This window comes from Lineus longissimus, chromosome 9 (genome assembly GCF_910592395.1).
Source record: "Lineus longissimus chromosome 9, tnLinLong1.2, whole genome shotgun sequence".
Taxonomy (NCBI): domain Eukaryota; kingdom Metazoa; phylum Nemertea; class Pilidiophora; order Heteronemertea; family Lineidae; genus Lineus; species Lineus longissimus.
In genome coordinates, this window is record NC_088316.1 from 12,143,093 (window position 1) to 12,170,588 (window position 27,496).

The 27,496-nt window shown below is 41.2% G+C and overlaps 3 protein-coding genes across 6 annotated transcripts; 2 read left to right on the forward strand and 1 right to left on the reverse strand.

The window, feature by feature from the left end:
- Positions 1-564: 564 nt before the first annotated feature.
- Positions 565-8,354, forward strand: LOC135493964 (ethanolamine kinase 1-like). 2 transcript variants are annotated; one of them, XM_064781661.1, is made up of 8 exons: positions 565-736; positions 1,348-1,628; positions 2,414-2,578; positions 2,826-2,968; positions 3,570-3,656; positions 3,925-4,088; positions 5,325-5,410; positions 6,106-8,354. In XM_064781661.1, exons 1-8 carry the CDS (start codon positions 602-604, stop codon positions 6,176-6,178), a joined length of 1,134 nt encoding a protein of 377 aa, XP_064637731.1. In that variant the 5' UTR covers positions 565-601; the 3' UTR covers positions 6,179-8,354. The 2 variants fall into 2 exon arrangements, with proteins under 2 accessions (XP_064637731.1, XP_064637732.1); XM_064781662.1 differs by lacking the exon at positions 565-736 and adding an exon at positions 1,104-1,160.
- Positions 8,355-9,732: 1,378 nt separating this feature from the next.
- Positions 9,733-18,029, forward strand: LOC135493762 (ethanolamine kinase 1-like). The gene is made up of 8 exons (XM_064781313.1): positions 9,733-10,184; positions 10,550-10,827; positions 13,029-13,193; positions 13,516-13,658; positions 14,459-14,545; positions 15,011-15,174; positions 16,446-16,531; positions 17,249-18,029. Exons 1-8 carry the CDS (start codon positions 10,050-10,052, stop codon positions 17,319-17,321), a joined length of 1,131 nt encoding a protein of 376 aa, XP_064637383.1. The 5' UTR covers positions 9,733-10,049; the 3' UTR covers positions 17,322-18,029.
- Positions 18,030-22,750: 4,721 nt separating this feature from the next.
- Positions 22,751-26,847, reverse strand: LOC135493550 (G-protein coupled receptor 183-like). 3 transcript variants are annotated; one of them, XM_064780953.1, is made up of 2 exons: positions 26,560-26,847; positions 22,751-25,416 (listed from the first exon to the last, which is right to left on the reverse strand). In XM_064780953.1, the coding sequence occupies exon 2, from the start codon at positions 25,340-25,342 to the stop codon at positions 24,308-24,310; it is 1,035 nt and encodes a 344-aa protein (XP_064637023.1). In that variant the 5' UTR covers positions 25,343-25,416; positions 26,560-26,847; the 3' UTR covers positions 22,751-24,307. The 3 variants fall into 3 exon arrangements, with proteins under 3 accessions (XP_064637023.1, XP_064637022.1, XP_064637024.1); XM_064780952.1 differs by having other exon boundaries at positions 22,751-25,437; XM_064780954.1 differs by having other exon boundaries at positions 26,765-26,778.
- Between the last annotated feature and the right edge of the window lie 649 nt (positions 26,848-27,496).

Genomic DNA, 27,496 nt, shown 5'->3' on the forward strand with positions numbered 1-27,496 from the left:
GAGAAATCCGAATATCAATAGACCAACTCAACGCTACAGTCCATGCGCATGATGCATAAAATTGGGCCTATATAAAATCCCGTACTTTTTAAAATGATATAGCACCCAATTAGTCGTAGAGGACACGATTTGGTACACGATTGTCCTATATAAAGACGAACCTGGGCCATGTCCTCATAAAACTGGGTCATAAATCGATGATATTTAATCAATCAATTGATTTGATAATGAACAATCGACCCGGCGATTGACCGGGCATTCGATGATTGATTGAGCCACTGTCTGACAACACGCACTTTTAAAGTGAACTTAGCCTCCATTCTGGTTGTGACCAATTTTTATGATGGATGCAGCCCATCATGTAATGATATGAAGATTTGCTACGTCTGTCTATTACAACATTATGCTTATCTAGGCCTTTATTCTTGAATCAGATGGAAGGAGTAATGGTTGGAACATTTCCAAAGCCAACAAAAATACACTTTTGATGAACTTTTAAATTGCGTGATAAGTTCCTTTTAATTCCACGTCGACATTGACAACAAAATACAGCCCCACTCAAAATAAATTGAAGTGTACTCAGTCTGTTACATTAGAAGCGATGGCTACTGACGTAAGATCACAACCACTCATTTTAGACGAATTTGTCAATGGAGAAGAACCTGAACGTGATCTGCGGAAAATATTTTTGAAGATAAGACCGCAATGGACCAAAGAAGACAAAATAGAGCTAAATGTAAGTATGGCATGCCACTGAGGTGCGTAGTTCGCCGAGGCAGACGATTGAGCTATGCACGTCATGTAGGATCGAAAAATGCATGGAATTCCAGCCCTTTTACCACTTACGCAATAAAGCTGCTGCACATGGGCCCCAGCTCTGCTGTGCAATGTCCGTGCGTGGAGCTGTTCTTCAGTATAGCGGTTTGGAGGATAGCCAGACTATCCCACCGTGTCTAGGTTTTTGACCTCACTTTTGCTATCTGCTTTGAACGTGTCGACACCGTTAGATCTAGCTACTTCTGTTAAATTATTCCCCGATCTAGCTTCGCCGTGGTTGTGGTAGGTGGTGTATTCATGACATAGTCGAATCGGGGAGTTTCAAGGCGGTTATCGCCTGGAATAGGTGCTAACACACTGTCCGGGCCATCCTTGTTTGATAGGTAGTATATAGAGTCGTACGCCAACCCGCCTGGTATAAAGTTGGAGCTGATGACCTTGGCTACTGTTAAAAACTGTCTAGATTTTCATTGCTTGCACCATTCTGGAGAACTTCCATGCACCCTCGCCCCATTAGGAGCGTGCAAATTTGTCAGAATTGTCGCAGTTAATATTTCTTTCTTTTCCCAGCCCTGTCCTGGATCCGGCTTCGTCAACATCACCCTTCTAGCAACCTACGATGGCAAAAAGGCAGATGCTGTGGTGGTCCGGATCTTCATTCAGAATGTCTACGACTTCCTGATGAACAGGGAACGCGAGTTAGCTGCCACTTTGGTGTTTAATGAAAGAGGGTTAACACCAAATATTTACTGCATCTTCAAAAATGGAGTCTGTATGGACTACATATTTGGAGAGCGCTTTGATTGGAGTGTGTTGGCAGAGAAACCACTAAATGATGAAAAAATTCTAAGGTAGGCTTTTATTTGCTCTTTATACTCGGCTTCAGAAGTAAATGACACTGGGCTGATTTTTTCTGACGTTTGTTTTTTCCTAATTCTGATTTTGGGACACAAGAGGTTTGTCACATTTTAATAACCATGGTTACCATTTTTTGTATTTATTCGTTTAAATCGACGTAGTGCAATGAGTTTGACATTTTCTTCTCTGCCCAAAAGGACAGTGACATTTTCTCATGAAAAAGGCTATAGCTGACTGATTGTTCGACCTTTTATTAAGTTACTGCAAATCTATGACCGAAATTGTAGGCGGAAATTGTGATCAAAAGTTTTGCAATGTGCTTGCAAAAGACAAAAATTGACAGAAGAATGAAGGTGATACCGGCACGGTATTTACAATAGCTGTAATCTCTTTGAATATGTGCATATTTTGATGGACGGACACGCGTCAACATCAGCTGCTGCGCATGTGATCAGGCCTATTTCGGCCGTAAAAAGTGGGGGAAGTTGGTCTCCCACCATTCAATCTAGGGGGAGCCACCTGCATGTACATTCTGGTCGTATTCAATCGACCAAGCTGTAGGTGGGTGGTTGTCCTCAGAGTGGTCAATCTCCTAGCTTGCCATTGGTAACGGTTGCTTACTGGTACTAGCACCGTTTACTAGCGTACATTTGGCCTGTTTTTGTTTGATCCGAGGCAAAGGAAGCGGAGTCCTCTCAGATCATTGGGAGATTGCAGAGTGGTACTACATGTTTTTCGAAGCATTCGATCACTCAGTCTTTTCACCTCACATTTGTAGATCAGTAGCGAGAGAACTGGCAAAATACCACAGTAAAAAAACAAGTGACATTGCTAAAGAGAAATATGGCCACCTCTTCCCAATGGTTCCAGAGCTAAAGATCCAACTGGATAAGTTGTTGAGTAATTGGCCGGAAACGCTAGGCGAAACGGAGGCTGATGAACTGTAAGTAGGTCATTGGGCTCTTGACTTTGCCCAATTTCAGTTTTTCTGGCCCTATTTGTTGCCTTCAAGGCAACTATTGGACAGTTCCCATGCACCAATATCTTAAAATCAGCCCTTACTATTTATAATTACCGTGATAACTTACATTATTGAGAGCTGAAACACCCCCTTCAAAACCTGCCCGCTCGACACTTATTTTTACAATGATTTACAAATTTTGTTGTAACTCATTTCTTCATCCTATTAGATTTAAGACGAAATTCCCAAGCAAAGCTTTGATAGAATCTGAGTGGAGAGATATGTTTTCTTTGATGGAAAGGACTGGTGTGCCACTTACGTTATGTCATCATGATGCCCATCCGTCCAATATGCTTTACGTGCCCGAAGATGGTGAGTACGCAATTTCTGTGCAAGAAAATGTCCTGTGCTTCTAATCCCTAAGAGGAATAGCTGAGTTATCAATGGCATTATACCAAATTGTCGGCTGCCCAATCAGGAACACCTTCCACTCAACAAATCGAATTGCACATAAAATGGAAAAATGCAATATCTGACGTTATTATCACGCTTTTCTGATTTCGACCGGGACCCGAGTGAGCCATTTTTGCAGCGGGCATCTTCGTGCAACGCTCTGCGCGGAGGCGAGGAATGGAATCATGACGTCATTGAGTTGTTTTCGATTACCCCGATACTGGTACTATGACACCTGGAATGAGAGGTGTGAAAAGGTTCCCGCCTTGGCAAGGTATGCCAGGAGTTGTGCAAACTATAACAAATAACGTGTTTCTCTACTTATTTTTAAGAGTCGAGACACGCCAAACACTTTCAGAAAAATAGTTTACAATAAATAAAATAGGGCAATGTGTATAACTTCATTTCTATTTTCCTGATAAACCAATTATTTCGAACGGCGTACCCCTTTGAATGCAATCTTTAAATGTAACCACATTCATGTTTTTAAACTTTAATTCCTTTGCCATCCTTCTTCCAGATCGGGTCATTTTTGTCGACTACGAGATGTCAGCATTTTCTTGGCCGACTCTGGATTTGGCTACTTTTCTAGAATATTCTGCGACAGGCAAGTTATTTTCGAATAAAGAGGCTATCACTCTTAGAAATTAAGGTTTTAGAGTTTCTGAAGGCGCAGTAGGCTTAATCATGCTAAATTGCGTAAGGCTGATAATCCTGGCCTTTTTTGAGGCCGCACATTGGCACGATGTATATTGTCGCGGATCGACGCCTATTTTAATGGGCTACCAGAAATGCTCGTAACCCTGCCTTTTATTTGGATACCCGTTACAGCCGAAGAGAGACCACTTTTATGATCTGCAGCTCTTTCCTTAAAGGATTGGTCTTCGACGGTAACTTCCCAGAGCGGCATCCCCCAGCACTGAGAAAGATGTTTCTGAGGGAGTACCTAGAAACGCAGAGGAGTCTGGGAGATCTGGATCATGACGTCACGGACCACGATGTGGAGAGACTCTTAGTCCTTGTCGAGAAAGCAGTATTAGTGAGTTTTCAAAACTGCTTCTTTCACGACTCTGTTACTAGTACTAGTTAACTGACCGCATTGTATTGGAGAAGATCATTCTAAAACAACTGGGCTTCGAATAAATTGCACATTACAGTGTAAATGCACTATGCGCCAATGAAGCCTCGTTTTGAATTCAGCCGTTCTGCTTGGGTTGGTACAAAATGTAGACTGCATTTCAAAAGTATTTCAAAGCACTCTATTCGTTATTGAATTTGAGATGTTTTAGAATAGAAATTAATATCTCACTGTCGGTATTGATTGGAGCTAAAATTGCGTGGAGCTAAAACATTGGCCAAAACCTCGGCTACGCCTCGGTTTTGGTCTACATTTTAGCACCACCCTCGCGGTTTTGGTGAGAAAACCAATACCTCCAGTTCGATATCAATTTCTTGAAACTAGATCATGACTATCAACAGTCAGTGAGAGAGTTATCACGCCTTGGATTACGATGGCACGTTTTTGGTCATGCTTTGTCCGTATCAGGCAAAGTAATAAATAAATAAATAAATCAAAATGAGAGTGTTTATAGCGCCAGCATCAAGTGATAGGTGACACTTTACATTGTACATAGCAAAGAAACAGGTTTTTAAGTGACCCGCTGGTCAGTGTCCGCAAACTGATTGACAGTCGGTTCAACAGCTTGGGAGCGACGCAAGAAAAAGGCTCTGTCTCCAGTCTAGCCCTTGGCTGGTCAAAAAGCAAACGGGCCATCTGAGGATATTAATTGGCCGGTGGGTTGCTTAACCTGCAAAAGTTTCCGTAAATACAGTTGCGCCGTCCCCATGATGGCGCGCCACAAGGTCGCCAGCGAAGACGGAAAAAGGAAACCGCCAAAAGCGAAACAATACTGTATGGACTCGCAGCCTTTGCGATCATTCCCGGAGCGATTTTTGGTTGGGTAATTCAGATGGTTCGATCTCCTTTAGACGCTCTGTACAGTCCAAATCACAAATGACATCCATCCTGCTTGCGTGCCGAGTTGCGCACCAGTGACATGCTTATCTCTCTATGGTTGACGCGCGACCTACGTGCTGCTGAGTAGCACGTAAATGACGCACCAATGACGCGAACTTAGCGATGATAATCGTGGTTTGGACTGTGCATGGTGTACGTTGCCGTTTAGAAAAAACACAGTTTTGTTCTGCTGGAATCGCTTCACTCATAAATATTTACTACCCAACCTATCATAACGCACCCTGGTTCTTTTTTCAGACATACTTCTTGTTTTATACTGGATGTTGTCTTGTGGTTGCCAGCGGCCCTGAGAGAAACGGCGTCCCTAGAAAGAACATGTTACAGTAAGTACTGAGATCTGGATACCAACAATGTATGAAAAATACCTTCCGCCAGTGGGTCGGCCGAGATTGCCTGATGCTTTAAGTCTCTTTTTGCCACTCAAATGTTCGTCATGACGGCTGTCAAGTAAGAGCAATATCGTACTAATCAATCTTAACGCTAGACAAACCACTAGAATGGGCAATACTGAACTAGCATTGAAAAAATTATTGTCACAACATAGTTAAATCCCTGATACCCCATGATGAATTCCATGATATTCTAGCAGTTTCCAGGTTGATATGTCTACTTAATCAAGAATAGGCGGACTATGAAAAACCATTCATAAATATCTTTGAAATATTCATTATAACACTACAAAATATAATCAAACGATATGTATCTCCACTTTTGGCAAATCTCATGTTTCGCGAGATTCATGTAGTCAAATACCGTAGCCACTTCCAGAAGTATACAAGTATATACAAGAATGAGGCAAGTGCTGTAAATACAGAACTTGATATGAACGGATCAATTTGCCCCCTATCTGTAAGGACCAGATGATGGACAGGTAACCTACATGCTAATCAGCATGTTTTTTGTTCGTGGTTGGACAGGTACTGTATGATATATTCGACCAATCAGCCCTCTTGTTAAAACCGTTGTTGGACGGCTACTCTATTTCTATGGACCAATCAGCTGTCTTGTTTTGTTTCAGGCTCTCCCTCAATAACTACGGATGGTACATGAGAAACAAGGAGAGAATCCAGGCTTTAGAAGTCCCACAATAAATTTGGTGAAACATAATGTAGACATTTGAATAAGTGGCCGCAGCGGGAGAGCAGAAAAGGCGTAGATTTTTATTTATAAATGGCAAAGCAGAATTGCATTTCAATAGCCAAATTTAGCTTCGACATGATTTTTATGTATAAGTGCATATATAAGATAAAAATCAACGCCTTTTCTGATTCCCGGTACGGCCGCATATTCCAATGTATACAGTATCACTTCAATACTGACACACGCCGATGGAGAGTACACCCGACCAGTTTCCTGTAGTTTTTTCCCGTTTTACACCATACCACAACACTAGATGACACATGTTGATGGATAGAGGGCAAGCTTCCCTTAGTATCTTATATATTAACATTGCCACAACACTGCATAACACACGTTGATGGATAGTGGGCCAGCTTCCTATATAGCATCTTCCATTTTAACATAACCATAACAGTGCTTGATACACGTTGGTGGATAGTGGGCCAGCTCCCTTCAGTATCTTCCATTTCAACATTACCACAACACTGCAGGACACACGTTGGTGGATAGTGGGCCAGCTTTCTTTAGTATATTCCATTTTAACATTACCACAACACTGCATGACACACGTTGATGGATAGTGGGCCAGCTTCCTTTAGCATCTTCCTTTTTAACATTACCACGACACTGCAAGACACACGCTGATGGATAGTGGGCCAGCTTCATTTAGTATCTTCCATTTTAACATTACCACATCACAGCATGACACGCGTTGATGGACAGTGGGCCAGCTTCCTTTTATGTTCCCTTTTAACATTACCACAACAGTGCATGACCACGTTGATGGATCGTGGGCCAGCTTCCTTTAGTATCTTCCATTTTAACATAACCACAACACTGCATGACACACGCTGATGGATAGTGGGCCAGTTTCCTTTAGTATCTTCTATTTTAACATTACCACAACACTGCATAACACACGTTGATGGATCGTGGGCCAGCTTCCCTTAGTATCTTATATTTTAACATTGCAACAACACTGCATAACACACGTTGATGGATAGTGGGCCAGCTTCCTATATAGCATCTTCCCTTTTAACATAACCATAACAGTGCTTGATACACGTTGGTGGATAGTGGGCCAGCTTCCTTCAGTATCTTCCATTTCAACATTACCACAACACTGCATGACACACGTTGGTGGATAGTGGGCCAGCTTTCTTTAATATACTCCATTTTAACATTACCACAACACTGCATGACACACGTTGATTGATAGTGGGCCAGCTTCCTTTAGTATCTTCCATTTTAACATTACCACGACACTGCATGACACACGTTGATGGATAGTGGGCCAGCTTCCTTTAGTATATTCCATTTTAACATTACCACGACACTGCATGACACACGTTGATGGATAGTGGGCCAGCTTCCTTTAGTATCTTCCATTTTAACATTACCACGACACTGCATGACACACGTTGATGGATAGTGGGCCAGCTTCCTTTAGTATCTTCCATTTTAACATTACCACGACACTGCAAGACACACGCTGATGGATAGTGGACCAGCTTTATTTAGTATCTTCCATTTTAACATTACCACATCACAGTATGACACGCGTTGATGGACAGTGGGCCAGCTTCATTTTATGTTCCCTTTTAACATTACCACAACAGTGCATGACCACGTTGATGGATCGTGGGCCAGCTTCCTTTAGTATCTTCCATTTTAACATAACCACAACACTGCATGACACACGCTGATGGATAGTGGGCCAGTTTCCTTTAGTATCTTCTATTTTAACATTACCACAACACTGCATAACACACGTTGATGGATCGTGGGCCAGCTTCCTTTAGTATCTTCTATTTTAACATAACCATAACAGTGCATGACACACGTTGATGGGTAGTGGGCCAGCTTCCTTTTATGTTCCCTTTTAACATAGCCACAACCACAACAACACCACATGACATTTGCTGATGCATAGTGGGCCAGCATTCCTTTAGTGTCTTCTATTTCGCCACACAGGCGAGTCATCGTCATGGTCAAGTGATAATCATTTTGCTAGTTTTAGTGTCTGAAACATGTTAAAGATGATAAAACGGCCCTGCAGCATTGGGAAATCCTATTTCATGCTTACACTTGGTATCCTCATAATTCGTTGTATCTCTTCTAAGGATTTAATATATACCGTTCAAAACAGCTTCGTCTTTTTGTTCACATAGTTTTTGTGTTAGACCATCGAGGGCACTTGCACTCTGCCAGGAAGGGTCGATGTCCCAACACGACTTAAACGTCTGATTCTCCAAAAGTGCTCTCAACCTGGGTCACCGCGATTAAACGAGGGAATTTTCCAGAGCAAATTTTATGTATGCTCGATTAGTTGGAAGTGCATTTTTATTCAAAAGCGCGGATGATTATATATTAATTACCAAATAACCGCGCCGGTGGCTGGGGCCGAGCGATCGAGGTACACTCTTAAAAACCAATTAGTAAAAATGACTATTTTTAATCTGTTTCATTTTTATTACTTTGGTAGTACGTGTAATTCCTATTGCACCTTCTGTAAAGTTAGTTGTTTTAACTACCAAACGAGTAACTCTTTTAAGAGTTACTCGTTAAAAATTCTGATGGTTATTTTTACTACTTTTTTTCAATTAGAGTAACTACTGCATGGTTACCGGTAGTTCCACTACTTTTTTTTACCAATATCACAGTTGGTGCGATAACAACTACTGGACTACAGTTGTTTTACTAACAAACATTAAAAGTGCACGACCTTAAAACATCCCGTAATCGTAATCGTAGGTGGTGCGGAAACTCCCTATTAGGCAAGATTTGCAACCCTTAAGAAAAAAGGACAAAGTACGAAGTCCTGTGCTAATTCATTCACACGGCCCTCGTAAATCAGGATCAATACTTACATGCAGTTGTACACGGAATCGGGGAGATATTTGCGAGAAAGAATCGTCGATAAAGTACATTTACATACTTCGTTCTTCGTCGTTCTTCGTATGGGTTACGAAACCTGCCTATTGCTATTGGTTATAAAGCAGGGCGTATTTAAGATATTTCTACATTCATATATCCGATCGACGTCAACAACAGGTCTGAAATAAGATTTGATAATGAACAATCGACCGATTGACCGGGCATTCGATGATTGATTGCTGGACTGTCTGATAAGATTTTTCTGCATTCATATATCAGATCGACGTCTATGGTAGGCCGTAGTGGACATAAATGCCGATTTATTTTCCAGAACACAATTATTTGTGTTCTAGAACATAATTTGACCAATAGGAGAACGAAAATATTGTTCTAGACCATTAATCAACCAATCACTGACCAGGAATAATGGGCTAAAACATAAATCAGCCAATCACAGTACAGGAATTCTGTTCTAGACCATTAATCGACACATCACTGGCCAGGAATAATGGTCCAGAACATAAATCAGCCAATATCAGTACAGGAATTCTGTTCTCGACCATTAATCAACCAATCGCTGAACAGGAATTGTGTTCTAGAACATAAATCGGCATTTATGTCCACTACAGCCTACCATAGATGTCAACAGCCTGTCTGAAATAAGATTTGATAGTGAACAATCGACCGGTTGACCGGGCATTCGATAATTGACTGACAAGATTGTTTGTGCATTTGAAAATACCTGTTTAATATGTCATGGAAACTATTTGGTACTTTAAAAGTGAACTTATCCTCCATTCTAGTTATGATCAGTTTGGGATGAAGGATGCAGTCCATCATGTTAATGATTTGCTGGAACATTTAAATTGGGGAGATTTATTTTGATATTACTTCGACCCTGACAAAGCCCATGAGAATAACTGATTTCACCCAAGCATATTGAAGTGTGCTGTTGGATTAGAAGCGATGACTGCTAACGTACGATCACAACCACTCATTTTAGACGAATTTGTCAATGGAGAAGATCCTGAACCTGATCTGCGGATAATATTTCTGAATATAAGACCACAATGGACCAAAGAAGACAAAATAAAGCTAAATGTAAGTATGGCATGCCACTGGGGTGAGTAGTCCGCCGAGGCAGACGAAATGAGCTCACATTTACGTCATGTAAAGGGTCGAAAAATGGTGGGTGGTGTCTTCATGGCACAGTCGAATCGGGGAGTTTCAAGGCGGTTATCGCCCGGAACTGGTACTAACACACTGTCCGGGCCATCCTTGCTCGACAGGTGGTATATAGGATCTGACGATAAAGTTGGAGCTGATGACCTTGTCTACTGTTAGAAACTGTCCGAATTTGTTGTTCATCGCTTGCACCATTCTGGAGAACTTCCATGCACCCTCGCCCCATTAGGAGCGTGAAAACTTGTCAGAACTATCGCAGTTAATGATTGTTCTTTTCCCAGCCCTGTCCTGGATCTGGCTTCCTCAACATCACCCTTCTAGCAACCTACGATGGCAAAACAGCAGATGCTGTGGTGGTCCGGATCTTCATTCAGGCCATCGAGTTCATGATGAACAGAGAACGCGAGTTAGCTGCCACGATGGTGTTTAATGAAAGAGGGTTAACACCAAAAATTTACTGCATCTTCGAAAATGGAGTCTGTATGGAGTACATATTTGGAGAGCGCTTTGATTGGAGGAGGTTGGCAGAGAAACCACTAAATGATGAAAAAATTCTAAGGTAGGCTTTTATTTGCTCTCTATACTCGACTTCAGAAGTACATGTTACTTGGCTGAATTCTTCAGAGTTTGTTTTTTCCTACTTCTAACTTTGGGATCCAAGAGGATTGTCACATTTTAATAACCATGGTAAGTTTCGAATTTTTTTGTATGTATTGTTTACATCACTAGTGGGAGGCTTTTTCCGACTTATTGACGGTCTATCTAACTTTTTCCTGATTTATCCAACATATCTCCAACATTTTCCGACTTTGTCCAAAAGGTCCGATTTTCATAAAACCTGTGAAAACAACTAGGTCTTCTCAAAGAAGGCCATTAACGATCAAAGGCATTTGTTAAATGGGGTTAATTAGGTGTGTTGCAAACACCCAGAGTGACCCTAGGTGTGAATACTAATTACTTCCTCCCCTTTGGACCCTTTGCATGTCACACATGAGTTCATCTGGCTTGAGCCACTCCATTTTTAAGCAGGGGAGACTATGTAATACTAGATCAGAGTCTTTCAAATAAAGTGTCAGGAAACTACATCAAAACTCCGCCCGTTTCGGATGACGCGTGATGGGACAGTGCTCTCTCGGGCCACGTGGTACACCGAAGCCAATTCCGCAAAACTTGTCTTTGAACAATTCCTCGATCAGCTTAACAAGGGCGTTACAAACATTCCGTTTTAAAGCAAACGCCTGCTTCAAAGTCACTGATCTCTATGAAACTATTTAGATACACATGTAATGTCAAAGATAACATTTATATGAAATGGTTTTCGACAATTTTGAGGAGAAGTGATGGCACTGGTTTGAGATTAATTTTCGAAAAGCGTTTTCTACTCCACATCATCGCATATTGTTGTGGATTAGCAGTTAAGTATATTGTCGGTGCCTAATGGACCATCTAAGGATATCGCATGGTTCCATTTGTTGTCATCTAATGGGATATTCATATCTTATTAATGTTGACCGACTACAACTAGTTATATAGCAGGTTTAATTTCGCGTTCGCGGTAAAAAACGAAAAAAAACATGAAAAAATGCTAAACGTCTCGTTTTTTGTGGTTAGATGATCACATGTTGAAATACCATATTATCTCCATCAACATTTTTCATATTTAATGTAATTGTTATTTAATGGGATATTTGATAGTTTTGTGATTTTTTTGAAGCCCAGTTTCTAGTTCATTGAGATTAGAAAACGGTTCATTTTCCCATCGATGAGCTTGTTTTGACACACATACGTATATAAGCGCAAAGTGGTGTGAGGTATACCGTTCCAATATTGTTGAACACGCAATTTGACTTAAACCTTACAAACATTTATGATGTGTACATTAATCTTTGAGTAACCTCATAAGAAACAATTTACAGTATATATTGCCATTGATTACAACCTAATTATGGATTTCTTATAACAAATTGCAAACAGATGAGAGTGCATGCAGCTTAATTGTGGTTTAATTTGATTAATGTTTTGTTTGGCAATTAGGAGCCAATCACACTTCTGCCAAAATTCTTAGATCGTTTTCATCAATATGATTTATATTGTATGTAATAAAAGTTTGTTTGTTAGTTTATGTATTTGTAACCCGATAAATCATATGAGTACCTCATGTGCCGAGTAAATATATTTCGTTGAATATTGGTCGTTCCATCATTGTTTTGCACCTCGGCTCAGTTTGTGGCTGAATTAGAAAAGGCTTCATCATGGCTTCCAGGTAATTGTCCGAGAGAGCTGTGGGATCAGGAAACTTGCCGTGACATGACTCTTTATTTGAAAGACTCTGACTAGATGAAATACAGAAATGGCTTATTTTGCAATTTAATTTCAAAGTTTCAAATTAGCGGCTAGAAATGATGCTTTGCAATTGAATGTTAAACAGTTTCTTTTCAAATCATGTAGGAAATGACATTATTCCTAAACTGGATGTGAAATTATTGATAAAATCTAGAATGCAAATAGATTTGAGTATGGTGTACAATTCAAGATTTTTTAAATGTAAACAACTGTTTTTTGGTTTTCAACATACATGTAGGTATTGGTCTGTATTATGCAAATAGATACTGTAAATATTAGCACTGTCTACTAGCGTAAATTTGGCCTGTTCCGGTTGAGCCGAGGCAAAGGAAGTGTCCTCTCATTGGGAGATCGCAGAGTGGTACTACATGTTTGTCCAATCATTCAATCACTCAGTCTTTTCATCTCAATTTGTAGATCAGTAGCGAGAGAACTGGCAAAATACCACAGTAAAAAAACAAGTGACATTGCTAAAGAGAAATATGGCCACCTCTTCCCAATGGTTCCAGAGCTAAAGATCAAAGCGGAGGCGTTTTTGAGTAATTGGCCGGAAACGCTAGGCGAAGAAGAGGCTGATGAATTGTGAGTAGGTTGTTGAGACTACAACCCAAATACTTGTTTTAGCAGTGCATGAAATACCAGAGCTCGAATTAGCATGGGGGGGGGGGGACTTTCGTTCAGCAATGTGTGAATGACCGGAATTTTGGCTCTTGAATTACCCAATTTCCTTTTTTTGCCCTATTTGTTCCCTTTATGGCAACTATTCGACAGTTCCCATGCAACAGCCCTTACTATTTACTTACATTTTTGAGACCTAAAACACCTCCTTCAAAACCTGCCCGCTCGACACTTATCTTACAATGATTTACAAATTTTGTTGTAACTCATTTCTTCATCCTATTAGATTTAAGACGAAATACCCAAGCAAAGCATGGATAGAATCTGAGTGGAAAGAGATGTTTGCTATGATGGAAGGGACTGGTGTGCCACTTACGTTATGTCATCATGATGCCCATCCGTCCAATATGCTTTACCTGCCCGAAGACGGTGAGTACGCAATTTCTGTGCAAGAAAATGTCCTGTGCTTCTCATCCAAATTTTAAGGAATGGCTGAATTATCAGGGGCATTATACCAAGTTGTCGGCTGCCCAATCACGAACACCTTCGACTCAACAAATTGATTTGCACATAAAATGGAAATATGCATTATCTGACGTTTCCGATTTTGATCCCGAACACAAGTGAGCCCTTCTTGTATTATTGTAGCGACCATCTTTGTTCAAATCGATGCGTTGGCGACGTTCTGCCCAGAGGCGAGGAACGCCATCATGACGTCATTGGGTTGTTTTCGATTACCCCAATTATACTGGTACTATACACCTTTCCAGAAATGGGGCGCTGAGTGTCCGAAATAGTGATGCCGAAATGGGAAACTAGGCCTTATGGTGGAGGGACAAAGGAGATAGTCATGGTTGACCAACACACTTGAATGCCTTTGATGACGGACAAGGGGAAAAAGTTAGTTCCAATGCAAACCACCAATTTCGGGAAGCATGTATATATGACACTGGGAATCGGAGGTGCGCAAAGCTTCCCGCCTTGGCCAGGCATGCCAAGAGTTGTGAAAGCTAAAAATAACAAATAACACGTTTTTCTACTTTTTATAAGAGTCGAAACACGTTAAGTTAAAAACTTAATGAAATAGGGCATGTGTGTAACGGCATTTTCATTTTCCTGAACCAGCTGCAGCAATTTCGAACGGCGTACCCCTTTAAATGTAAAACATCAAATGTAACCGCATACATATTGGTTTTTAAACTTTAAGTCATTTGCCATCCTTCTTCTAGATCGGGTCATTTTTGTCGACTACGAGATGTCAGGATTTTCTTGGCCGACTCAGGATTTGGCTACTTTCCTAGAATTTTCTGCGACAGGCAAGTTTTTTCTGAATAAGAGAGGCTATTACTCTTAGAAATTAAGGTTTTTGAGCTTCTGAAAAACCATTAAAAGCTTTTTTGAGGCCATACATAGGCACGATGTATAGCGTTGCGGATCGAAGCCTATTTTAATTGGCTACCAGAAATACTCGTAAACTACCATTGATTTGGATCGTCTACTGATATCTGTTACATCCGAAGCGAGAAACACCTGCTGATCAACATAACGGATATAAACAATCATAAAAAAAGTCGTATGCGAAGGGCATTAGTGAGTGTCAACATGACTTTCTAGTACAATGTATATGGCTAATAAAAGTCGAGTTTTTTCATACCGAACTTTTGAGCAGAGTTGAGGGTCCAAAGAATGAAGTTAATTTCGATCAATGTGAATATATATATGATCTAAACGAACCAGTGTTGTTGAGACCACTTTCCTTATCTGTTGCTCTTTCCGTAAAGGATTGGTCATCGACCGTGTCTTCCCAGAGCCGCATCCACCAGCACTGAGAAAGATATTTCTGAGGGAGTACCTGGAAACGCAGAGGATTCTAGGAGATCTAGATCATGACGTCACGGACCATGATGTGGAGAGACTCTTCGTCCTAGTCGAGAAAGCAGCATTAGTGAGTTTTCAAAACTGCTTCTTTCACGTCTCCGTTACTCCGTTAGCTAAACTGACCGAAATGCATTTGAGATGATCAAACTAAATCATGACGATCAACAGTCAGTGAGTGAGTTATCATGTTTAGGTTATATATTCATACCTTCATGTACATGTACATGTAAACCAGTAGTCCATTTCACAGAAAAATGGCACTGCAGGCAAAAAGGCCTGATAGCCACGATAGCTGGGGAAGGTTGTCATAATTTCGCTTCAAATGGCGTGTTCTTAGTCATGCTTTGTCCGTATCAGGCAGTGCCTTTAGATGCTTCGGACTATTTGTGTCATTTTGTTCAGCTGCTGCATGTTCTGTAATAATCACCAAAAGTCCGAGTTACGTTTTATTTCGAAATATTGAGTATAGTGTATTCGACTTTGGTTTCGCTAAGCAATTGGGCTGCTATTTCATCATGTTGATTGAAAACACATCCATCCTATTGGGCTGAGTTGCCTTTAAAGTTGACTGAACCATATGAACAACCTACCATACATGCCAGAAGATCACTTCGAAAATGTTCGCTCATGCACATTAGAAACTCAGCGAGTGAGTCCAATTATGATGCATGTTCAGGTTACGAGCGAAAACAGATTAACATCCATCAACTTGTACTCTTGTGATTTGAGCAAACTTCAGCAAATCGAAAAATTACTCCCGTATGCCGTATCCGTATCGATTTACGTATGGCCGCGTCACAACTTACCTTACATCATACATTAAGTCAATAATATGGCTACGCCATACGGGAAAGATGTTTTGATTTGCTGAAACTCGCACACGTTGAACACTTTTAACCGATAGAATCACTAACGCTCTTGTCCGAGAGTCATCAGGCTATGCTGTGTGCGTTGTAGTGCGAAGATGTCGAGAGTATTGAGGCAACTTCCTTCATGTGCGATGGCGAATATTAGGCTGCTTATAAATATAGATCGTTCTCTTGCGGATCCAGTGAGCCAAACAAAGGTTTATTCTTTTATGTGGCGCGCCACAAGGTCACCAGCGAACACGGAAAAAGGAAAACCGCCACAAGCGAAAAGTATATGGCTACGCAGCCTTTGCGATCATTCCCGGGGTGGATTTCGGGTGGGTAGCAGATGGTTCAATCCCCTTTAGACGCTCTGTAATGGTGTACTTTACCATTAAGAGAAAAAAAACCAGTTTTGTTCTGTGGGAATTGCTTCACTCCTAAATATTTACCACCCAACCTATCATACCGCACCTGGTTCTTTTTTCAGCCACACTTCTTGTTTTATATTGCCTGTGGCATTGTGTGTGCCAGGGGCCCTGAGAGAAACGGCGTCCCCAAAAAGGACTTGGTACGGTAAGTTTAGAGTTCTGGATACTAAAGAAGGATGAAAAAGGCCTCCCCGCCAGGGGGTTGGACGAGATGGCCTGATTTAAGTCTCCTTTTGCCACTCAAATGTTCGTTATGACGGCTGTCAAGTAAGAGTAATATCCTACTAATCAATCTGAATGCTAGACTAACCAACCACTAGAATGGGCAATACTGAACTAGTTTTTGAAAAATTCATTATCACAGCATAGTTAAATCCCTGTATACCCCATGATAAATTCCATGTTATTCTAGCAGTTTCCAGGTTGATATGTCTACATAATCAAGAATAGGCGGACTGCAAAAAAACATTCATGAATAACTTTGAAATATTCAATATAACACAAAATATGATTATACGATATTATGGAAAACCACTTTTGGCAAATTTCACGTTTCGCGAGATTCATGTAGTCAAATACCGTTGCCACTTCCAGAAGTATAATGTACTGATGGTGACGAGATTGAGATAATTGCTGTAGAAATAGCATTTGAAATGAACGGATCAATTTGCCCCCTATCTGTACGGACCAATAAAACATTTCGTTGATGGACTGGTAACCTGCATACTAATCAGCATGTTTCTTGTTCGTTCGTGGTTGGACAGGTACTGTATATATTCGACCAATCAGCCATTTTGTTAAAACCGTTGTTGGACAGCTACTCTAATTCTAGGGACCAATCAGGTGTCTTTTTTTGTTTCAGGCGCACTTGCAATGAACACGGATGGTACATGAGAAACAAAGAGAGAATCCTGGCTTTAGAAGTCCCACAGTAAATTTGGTGAAACATAATGTAGACATATGAATAAGTGGTCGTACCGGGAAATCAGAAAAGGCGTAGATTTTTGTTGGGCAAAGCAGAGTCACATTTCAATAGCCAAACTTATCTTGAAGATATTTTTATATAAAGATAAAAATCCAAGCCTTTCTGATATCCCGCGACAGCAATTCATACCAGTGTATACACTATCACCACACGTTGATGGACAGTGGACCAGCTTCCTGTAGTATCTTCCATTTCAACATTACCACAGCGCTGCATGCCACACGTTGATGAACAGTGGACCAGCTTCCTTTAGTATATTCCATTTCAACATTACCACTGCGCTGCATGCCACACGTTGATGGACAGTGGACCAGCTTCCTTTAGTATCTTCCATTTCAACATTACCACAGCGCTGCATGACACACATTGATGGATAATGGGCCAGCTTCCTTTAGTATCTTCCATTTCAACATTACCACAACACTGCATGACACACGCTGATGGATAGTGGACCAGCTTTCTTAAGTATCTTCCATTTCAACATTACCACAGCACTGCATGACACACGTTGATGGATAGTGGACCAGCTTTCTTAAGTATCTTCCATTTCAACATTACCACAGCACTGCATGACACACGCTGATGGATAGTGGACCAGCTTTCTTAAGTATCTTCCATTTCAACATTACCACAGCACTGCATGACACACGTTGATGGATAGTGGACCAGCTTTCTTAAGTATCTTCCATTTCAACATTACCACAACACTGCATGACACACGCTGATGGATAGTGGACCAGCTTTCTTAAGTATCTTCCATTTCAACATTACCACAGCACTGCATGACACACGCTGATGGATAGTGGACCAGCTTTCTTAAGTATCTTCCATTTCAACATTACCACAGCACTGCATGACACACGTTGATGGATAGTGGACCAGCTTTCTTAAGTATCTTCCATTTCAACATTACCACAGCACTGCATGACACACGCTGATGGATAGTGGACCAGCTTTCTTAAGTATCTTCCATTTCAACATTACCACAGCACTGCATGACACACGCTGATGGATAGTGGACCAGCTTTCTTAAGTATCTTCCATTTCAACATTACCACAGCACTGCATGACACACGTTGATGGATAGTGGACCAGCTTTCTTAAGTATCTTCCATTTCAACATTACCACAGCACTGCATGACACACGTTGATGGATAGTGGACCAGCTTTCTTAAGTATCTTCCATTTCAACATTACCACAGCGCTGCATGACACACATTGATGGATAATGGGCCAGCTTCCTTTAGTATCTTCCATTTCAACATTACCACAACACTGCATGACACACGCTGATGGATAGTGGACCAGCTTTCTTAAGTATCTTCCATTTCAACATTACCACAGCACTGCATGACACACGTTGATGGATAGTGGACCAGCTTTCTTAAGTATCTTCCATTTCAACATTACCACAGCACTGCATGACACACGCTGATGGATAGTGGACCAGCTTTCTTAAGTATCTTCCATTTCAACATTACCACAGCACTGCATGACACACGTTGATGGATAGTGGACCAGCTTTCTTAAGTATCTTCCATTTCAACATTACCACAGCACTGCATGACACACGCTGATGGATAGTGGACCAGCTTTCTTAAGTATCTTCCATTTCAACATTACCACAGCACTGCATGACACACGCTGATGGATAGTGGACCAGCTTTCTTAAGTATCTTCCATTTCAACATTACCACAGCACTGCATGACACACGTTGATGGATAGTGGGCCAGCTTTCTTAAGTATCTTCCATTTCAACATTACCACAGCACTGCATGACGCACGTTGATGGATAGTGGGCCAGTTTTCTTTAGTATCTTCCATTTTAACATTAACACAGATTTGGCCAGCAAACCAAAACTGAGAACATATGCAAAATTAAAAAGTTCATTCGGTAAGGAAATGTACGTTTCGTCAATTCTCGACAAAGCGGTGTTCAAGTTTTGTGCAATTGAGATGCGGAGTGATGCCCTTGCGGATAGAGACTGGAAGATTCATCGAAATAGCCCCGGATTGCAGAACATGCAAACTATGTAACACTGGGGTCTGTGAGGATGAGCAGCACTTTCTATGCACTTGTCCTAGTACGAGGAAATACGACTTTTGTTTTACACCGAAATAGCGAGCTTAAACCCTTTGTTTGTTAATTTATCACAAACAGATAAATTTGTTATGTTATGCACAGAGCACCAAGTAAAAACTGCCCAATTTGTATACCGTATGTGGGGAGAAAGGAAGAGGGCATTATTTATAGCCAATTAGGCTCCACACTTGTTTCATGCATAACAGTTGTTAAAAGTATCGCCCATCATGTACCGTTAATTACTCTGTATAAGTATTTCAAGTGACAAATAACCCCAAGAGGGCTCAGTGTTCATTAATTTGCTTTTCTGTAAAATTCATGTACTTACATATATATGTCTTGATTATACACTTGTCACTATAATAATAAATAAACTAAACTAAACTAAATCACAACACTGCATGACACGTTGGTGGATAGTGGGCCAGCTTTCTTTAGTATCTTCCATTTTAACATTTTACCACAGCACTGTATGCCACATGTTGATGGGTAGTGGGCCAGCTTCCTTTTATGTTCCCCTTTAACATTACCGCAACCACCACAACACTGCATGACATGCACTGATGCATAGTGGGCCAGCATTCCTTTAGTGTCTTCCATTTCGCCACACAGGCGAGTCATAGTCTATTTACATTCCAATTCGTTTTTACTACTCTGGTAGTTCCTATTACACAAACTGTGAAATTAGTTGTTGTAACAATCAAAATCGTAATTCTAACCATTCTGATGGTTATTTTTACTACATTTTTTTAATTAGAGTAACTAATCCATGGTTACCGGTAGTTTCACTGCTATTTTTACTAATTTCACAGTTGGTGCGATAGCAACTACTAGACTTTACTAAAAAAACATTTAAAAGTGCACCCTCTATTAGGCAAGATTTGCAACACGAAGTACAAAGTCAGTCATCGAATCCTGTGCTGATCCATTTACACGACACTCATAAATCAGCGACAATACTTACATGTAGTTGTACACGGAATCGAGGAACTATTCGAGAGAAAGAATCGTCGATAAAGTACATTACATACTTCGTACTTCGTCGTTCTTCGCAAGGGTTACGAAACCTGCCTATTGCTGAGATGTCGGTTATAAAGCATGGGCGTTGGATGTTTCTACATTTATCCGATCGACGTCAACAACATGTCTAAAATAACTCAATATGCAAATATATATTGTTCTAAGTGTTGCAAAATAAAGATAGCATTTCGTGGATATTTAGATAGCCGCTTAATCGGGATCTCCAGCATCCGCGCGCATCGAAAGGGCCGACAAGTCAACTTCAACCTCGGTACTGATTTAGTTTTCTTTCAATCCAAGACCAAATGGCGGCAGCAGCGCCCCATGGCAGAGGGGGCATTCGACAAATTTGTTACACATAGTTGATTCTGGATAACTTTCGCATATAAGTTCCTTGAGCTTCACTGGATGAATGAAGTGTCGATGGAAAATACAACTGACCGCGTTAGACCCGGCCCGATTGTGCCGGAACAAATGTTAGACTTTCAGGAAATTGTTCTCTTCATCGAAGGTTACATTATCCCTGTCCTTCTCATATTTGGTATCAGTGGGAACGTCTTCTCCTTCTTCATCTTCACCAGGAGCAGGAAACGTGGGGACGCTCCAGTTCAATACCTCAGCTGCTTAGCTCTCTCCGACAACGGTGTCATTTTAACACTCGGTGTCCCGCAGTGGTTTACCTATGGTTTGCATTACGTAACAGATGGAAAGCTTTCATTTAACATGCACACTTATTCAAACTTTACCTGTAAGATGTTTCTGACTTTATGGCATGTTTTTGGTTGTATCTCAGCCTGGATTATTGTAGCGTTCTCAATAGAGAGAGCGTTTATCGTATGGTTTCCACTGAAGAGGTCGCTAATCACGAAACGGAAGAGGTCGGCCATTATAGGAATGATTTGTTCTGTGTCGACTTCTGCCAGCATCCACCGACTGGTGCTGGTCAAGGCACACGTCATTGCATCCTTGGACTCTTGCTGGTACACGGAAAGCGATACGCTGGTGTTCATTTTATGGCAAATCGACTCAGTATTCCTTACCTATCTGCCATGTTTGCTCATCATTATCGCCAACATCGTTATCTTGTTTGGCGTGATTCGGGCGCGGCGCTCCATACCAGGCAAGGTCAGAGGTCAAGGCCAAGAACATAAAATAATGGTTTCTCTAATGTTGATTTCTATCTTTTACATCATCTTCCTTTTTCCAGCATGCGTCTCCTTCGGTTATATGTTATACCTATTCATATTTCCTTACGAAGAAAGCTTTCTCGTTTCTCTGAACAGCATAGTTACTTTCTTTGATGAATTTAGCATGTTTAACTACAGTTTTAACTTCATCATCTATGGTTGTACGTTACCGTTTTACAGAAAGGAGGCATACGCCATGATGGCATCTTTCGGCGGAAAGAGAAAAATATGAGCCCTCGCCTTTGCGCCATTCGTTTTGTACACCGATATTGATATATGATATTTTACACTCCCCAGGTACATTTTCAGCACGTTGGCATTTCTGGGGATTGTACAGCGCAATGATTATTTCTATTCATTTGGGTCACAAGCAAATCCAAAGTACACGAACGGCGACTGTCTTTGATTTCCTGTTCTATGTTCTACTCGACGTGGAATTGCTGGTTGGTATTTCCAGATGATAGCTCAAACACATCTGTTAATATGTTTATATTGAAAAAACTGTCCTGAATAAGCAGTGAAATCAGTGTTTTTGTAGCCCTACGACCAATTAAGGGTACAAATTGCGCTTATATCTACCATATCTGCCTAAATTGTAATTATCATTGCGTGTGCTGTGTAGTGTAGCATGTACACCAGAATAGGAAGATGTGATAACAAGCACAAATGTCTCATAATGTGACTTAAAATGAAGTTATATCTGGCATACTGTCTGCTATGGTTTAATATTATTATTTCCAACGAGTAGGTATCACGAAGTGGCATGAAAAGATTCATACCAGTATAGAAAACACTGATGAAACAGTGATTATACCGAAATCTTATTCCATTCAATTACCATCTTACTCAATTTTAGGCCAAATGATCATTCGTCCACAGAGAAGAATGAGAAGGAAGCGAATCACGCAGCCGTTGGAAAATAGGCCTGTTGCTATCACTGTGTCACTCTCCGAATCAAGAATATCGTCCGTTGAATTTCCAGCAGGCCTCCTTGCTGAAGACTGAACAGCGCAATCATCCAATCGCCCCAAAGTATCTATTGTTGTGGTAAATTTGACATCTACGACGGACTTAGAAAATATACAAAATCTGCTCGGCGGTCGAAGCGGTGTATGTGGGCCGTTACTGTATATGCGACGCCGGAAATGATGATGAGAGACGACTTCATTCTTAAGACGCCCCTTCGAAAAGGTACTTTGCGTCAAAATGCATGTAAACAACAAGGGGAACAACCCCTTGCATGGATGGTTTCTTTGTTGTCATGTCCACGTGAATGTCCGTATCTATTATGCAAGGCCTTTAGAAAAAATGATACCCCAAAATGTTTTTAGAGGTCAAGCAGGCCAATGATCAGGCCCATGACCTGTGTGTAAATTCTAGGCCTGATCACTAACCGCTTGGAAAGGATTTTAAAGTAGAATTGGCGAAGCATATTTAGTGCCAATGTCACACTGTTATATATTAACGTCCGTCCCACGTTTGGGATGCCATGTTCAGCACACAGCATTGCACACTCCACACCACTGCCACCAACATCTCCTCGTCTACCATGCATCATCCTGAGGAAATCAGGGGTTAATGTTAGCTTCTCCGGCCCTGCACATCTGAACGATCATAACAAAGTCATTGTTATTCATTTTAAATGCTGACAGCAGATTTGCAGTGACGAACGACGTGGATTTCACCATCTTCTGAGCAGTGGGTGAATGTTGATGTTCACAGAAATAACGCGTTCGTTCAATTCGATTTCCATTATCATACTCTCTTTTTTCAATAACCAGCAGTATACCACATTTACGGCATTTCTTTGCCTCGACAAACGGCGCACAAAAGCAGCACACTAGTCTGCCTGATTTCGCGTTTTGAACTCAAAGGTCAATGGTCAATTTAAAACAAACTGGTCAAGCACTCACCGTGTGGCAGATGTGCTTTTCATTGCAAATAATTAAAATGACCATTTGAAGCTTCTGTCTGCGCATAAAAACTCAGACATATGTTAATTTCATGAATTAAGTAGGATGAGATTCCATACTTTCTTTCTTTGAAGATCAGTTACGATATTGTCATTAGGTTCAACGGTACGCGGAGGGGTACAGGAGCTTGGGCAAAATATCGCACGAAAATACATGTATCACATTGCTTCCAAATCGCCACGACTAGGCCATTTCATTATTATAAGACCTTTCGGCCCTCTAGATCTGGTTACGCGAAAGTTTGTGCTGAAACTGTTTTATTCTAAACGACATGTCTTATTGTAATTTCTTCCCCTCTAGCCACGGTTATTTTCTATCAACTGCGCGATTGCAATGTATAATGTACAGTGACTTATACCACATGGAAACTAATACTTGCAGAGAGTATGTACTTGATTATTATGTCTGCATCGGCGATGATATTGTATTCATCCAGCTCAATGTAGTTCTGTCTGTGGGTCATGATAAACCTTAAAACACACTACACCAACACGTTCCATACGACGTTTCGGTTTCTTCAGTTCCTTTGCAAGTGTTATCTACGGTGACTGTAGGCCAAGGTCATCCCATTCGAAGCATCTTGACTTTACTAGGTTATCAAGAACTACAAGTTCACGACATATTAGGAAAGTCGCGGCGAATCTTGCGGCATCCAAAAAGCCATCTAGCGAGTTAACGGTTAAGTTTCCTATTACAAGATAGGATAATACCTAGCATCTCCTTTCTCAGCCGTTTGCATGATAAAACATACAGATAAGAATTGAGACAATAGTTCATACTTTCACACAGAACATCAATATTCAGTGTAAGCCTCTGCCATTGGGCCACGTCGCTCGTGACAATTCCTTTCCAGTTTGCCCAAAAGAAATCATTGATAGTGTCGGGGAGCTGGAAAATTATAAAGGCAGTGGTGACGGAAACTGCTGCTAAAGTGATGGAGGATTCTTTAGAAGTTTCAGCACCAGAAGATTTTTTCAGCGCTTCGTTCTGTTTGCTTCGATGCACGGCGATGATGATACCTATATTGAAGACGCAAAGCGTCAAGATGGGGCATATCGACATTAGGATCCCTTCCGTGATGGCGTGAATTTCATCCGCTGGTTCTTTAAAGTAATACGGACACAACCAGAATTTATATTTCTCTTGTCGCGTGCGGAGAAGCTGAACTAATCCGTAACAAAAACCAAAAATGAATACACAAATCGTTGTTCTTCTTGCCCTGCGCATTGTGCAAAAGATGGCCGCCTTTAGCGGCCATGTTAGCGCCAGAAAACGGTCGAATGCCAAGGCCACGAGAATCCATGGTGACATAGCATAACTCATCAAACCAGTCGCGAAATAGTAGAGACAAAATGGCCGCTTTACGGCATCGCTTACAAAAAGATGCGGCGCCATCAATCGGATATACCTGAGGAATATTCTGCCATAAATGTAGAGGCTGTCGGTGACAGCCATATAGCGCATGTAAAAACACGTCGTACTCTTCTCATACTTTTTCAGGCTCATCAGACGGAAGCTGAGGAAGTTGCCGATAAGACCGACTGTGATCAAGATGGGAGGTGTTGGGACGGTCATGATGTAGATGGCAGTATCCACAGGGTATTTGAGGTAGCTTACAGGAGTTGAAACATCACCCGATTTTACAGTCATTAACAGGAGCGACATATTCTTGTCTGCAGACGTGTTACTGCTTTCATGGAGAGTCATTGTGCCAAAATGTTCATACGTTATTCGCCACGTTCGCCGTCTGTAATGTTGTTTTCGTCGTTGCTGTGTTGTCGCTGTGTAAGGGTAGGTTCACACTGAATGCGAATGCGACAATGCATGTAGCAGTGCTTTAGTTGTTATTTCACGCCGCAGTGCACCGAAACAATGCAAAATCTCTCATGCGTAGTGAAATTCATGCGAAATCGCATGCAGTGTAAACTAACCTCAACATGAAAGATCTTTTGGCTTTATCGACAATATTTATGATTTTGTTACTCGTTAATCCACCCGAATACTTCTATGGTTTTGGGAAAAAGCGCAAAATTACATAGATTTCATCGATTACGACAGTAAGATTTTGCGAGATTTCGCACATTTTTTACACGTGTAAAATGCTTTACATTCAACCACGTGACATCACAGCTAGATTAAGCTATTCCCCCGATCTAGCTGCGACGTGGTGTCTGCATGGCATGTTACAGTCGAATCGGGGAGTTTGGTGAAGGGATTGTCGGCCGTCGAACTGGTGATAAGTCGCCGTTCTGGGATCCTTGCCTGACCAATAAGCTTACAAAACGCGTGTCAAAAAATTCATCTCCTCTTAAACCCACACCGAATGTCATCATTTTAGGTCATCACCGCGTGCGCACATCTGTACATGCACGCACACCATACAGTACAAAAAGGGATTCCACGACAGCGGAAAATCGCCTTGGCTTGCCGTTGCCGCGGCGAAATTTTTTTATGCAAAAATAGCAAACTAGGGCGGCAAACCGCCGCGGTTAGAAAGTGCTCTTTACGAGTGGAATCCGTATTTGTAAGTAGTATCTACTAATCGCACTTAAATGCACTCCCATATTATATGGAGATATGCCGAGTGCAAAAATATTGTGCCACCGGGCCTACACTGCACAAAGAAAAATACTTTATGAGATTTCGGAAAGCCTTTTAGGGGTTTTCAGCCAACAAATAAATAAGCACTGTAGCTGTAGAGGTTTTTCAGGGTTATGAAAAATCACTTAAGGTAAGCTCAAAAACCTTAAGGAATTTTTCATTTCTCAAAAAAAACTCTAGGCCTCTAGGCGCAAATTTGCGTTGGTTGGAAAACCCTCATGGATTTCTCAACCACCCCAAAACCCATGAGAGTGCGTAGTTTGAATTCTTCAGTTGAATTTGCTTCATTTTGCTTCATCATTTTCATGCAAATTAAACAATACCTGAGGCATGGTGATTCGTCACGCTCTTGAAAAGGTCTCCAGCATTGGATTCTGTTGGAATGGCTGCGTAGAAATCCAATAAGAAAAACAAATGAACTTGGCTGTCGAAGGTGAAAACATAATCTGGTCGTAGACGCGATGATGACCATGAATCCGTATGATGAAATTCCCTCGATGCAATTTATACCGTGGCGCGCGACATTACCATGAGTGATGCACAGCCTCTGTGAGTGGAGTGAGCAGCACCGTGGTATTCTTACGCTACGCTCGGCTACCACACATGCTGACAGCCTGTCATACAATGGAATGGGCGGTTTTAATACGAAACACAATATGAGCGCTAGGTTTTCACCGGTAACGAGACTCCTGATTTCGTGTTCGCACGAACGGCATCAGTTTCAGCACATAAAATATTTTTTCATGTGTCTCGGTATTAACACTTTCAGGGCCAGTTGGTGTTTTGGATGAGTACTTTGCTCATCTAAATTACTCCACCATTCGCAAGAAATGCTGTATTAATCGAATTATCCAGGAATGCGTTCATAACCTGATAACACGGCCAACTATGGCCACTTCTTGTGCATACTGTAGTCACAGCCTTCGGAAGTTCCACGTTTTTTTCTGAAATGAAGAAAGAAATAACCGAGTTAAGGAAACTTTTTCAGAAACCAGACAATGTGGGAAAGGGTTTTGTCACCCCTCCCACAACCCCCACCTAAGGCTCGTTCTCCTGATGAAGTCCAATGTTTCGCGTGCAAAGAATTTGGTCACTACTAAAGAACTTGTCCCACTAGATCCGACAGTGAATCTGGAAAAAGTGATAGAAGTCAGTCCAGCCCCTGTTGCCAAGACACTTGAGGTGGGAAACCCTTAAAACTCAGAGAGCAGAAGGAATGCCGTCATCTAATCAACTATCACAGCCAATTCCTGTGCCTAA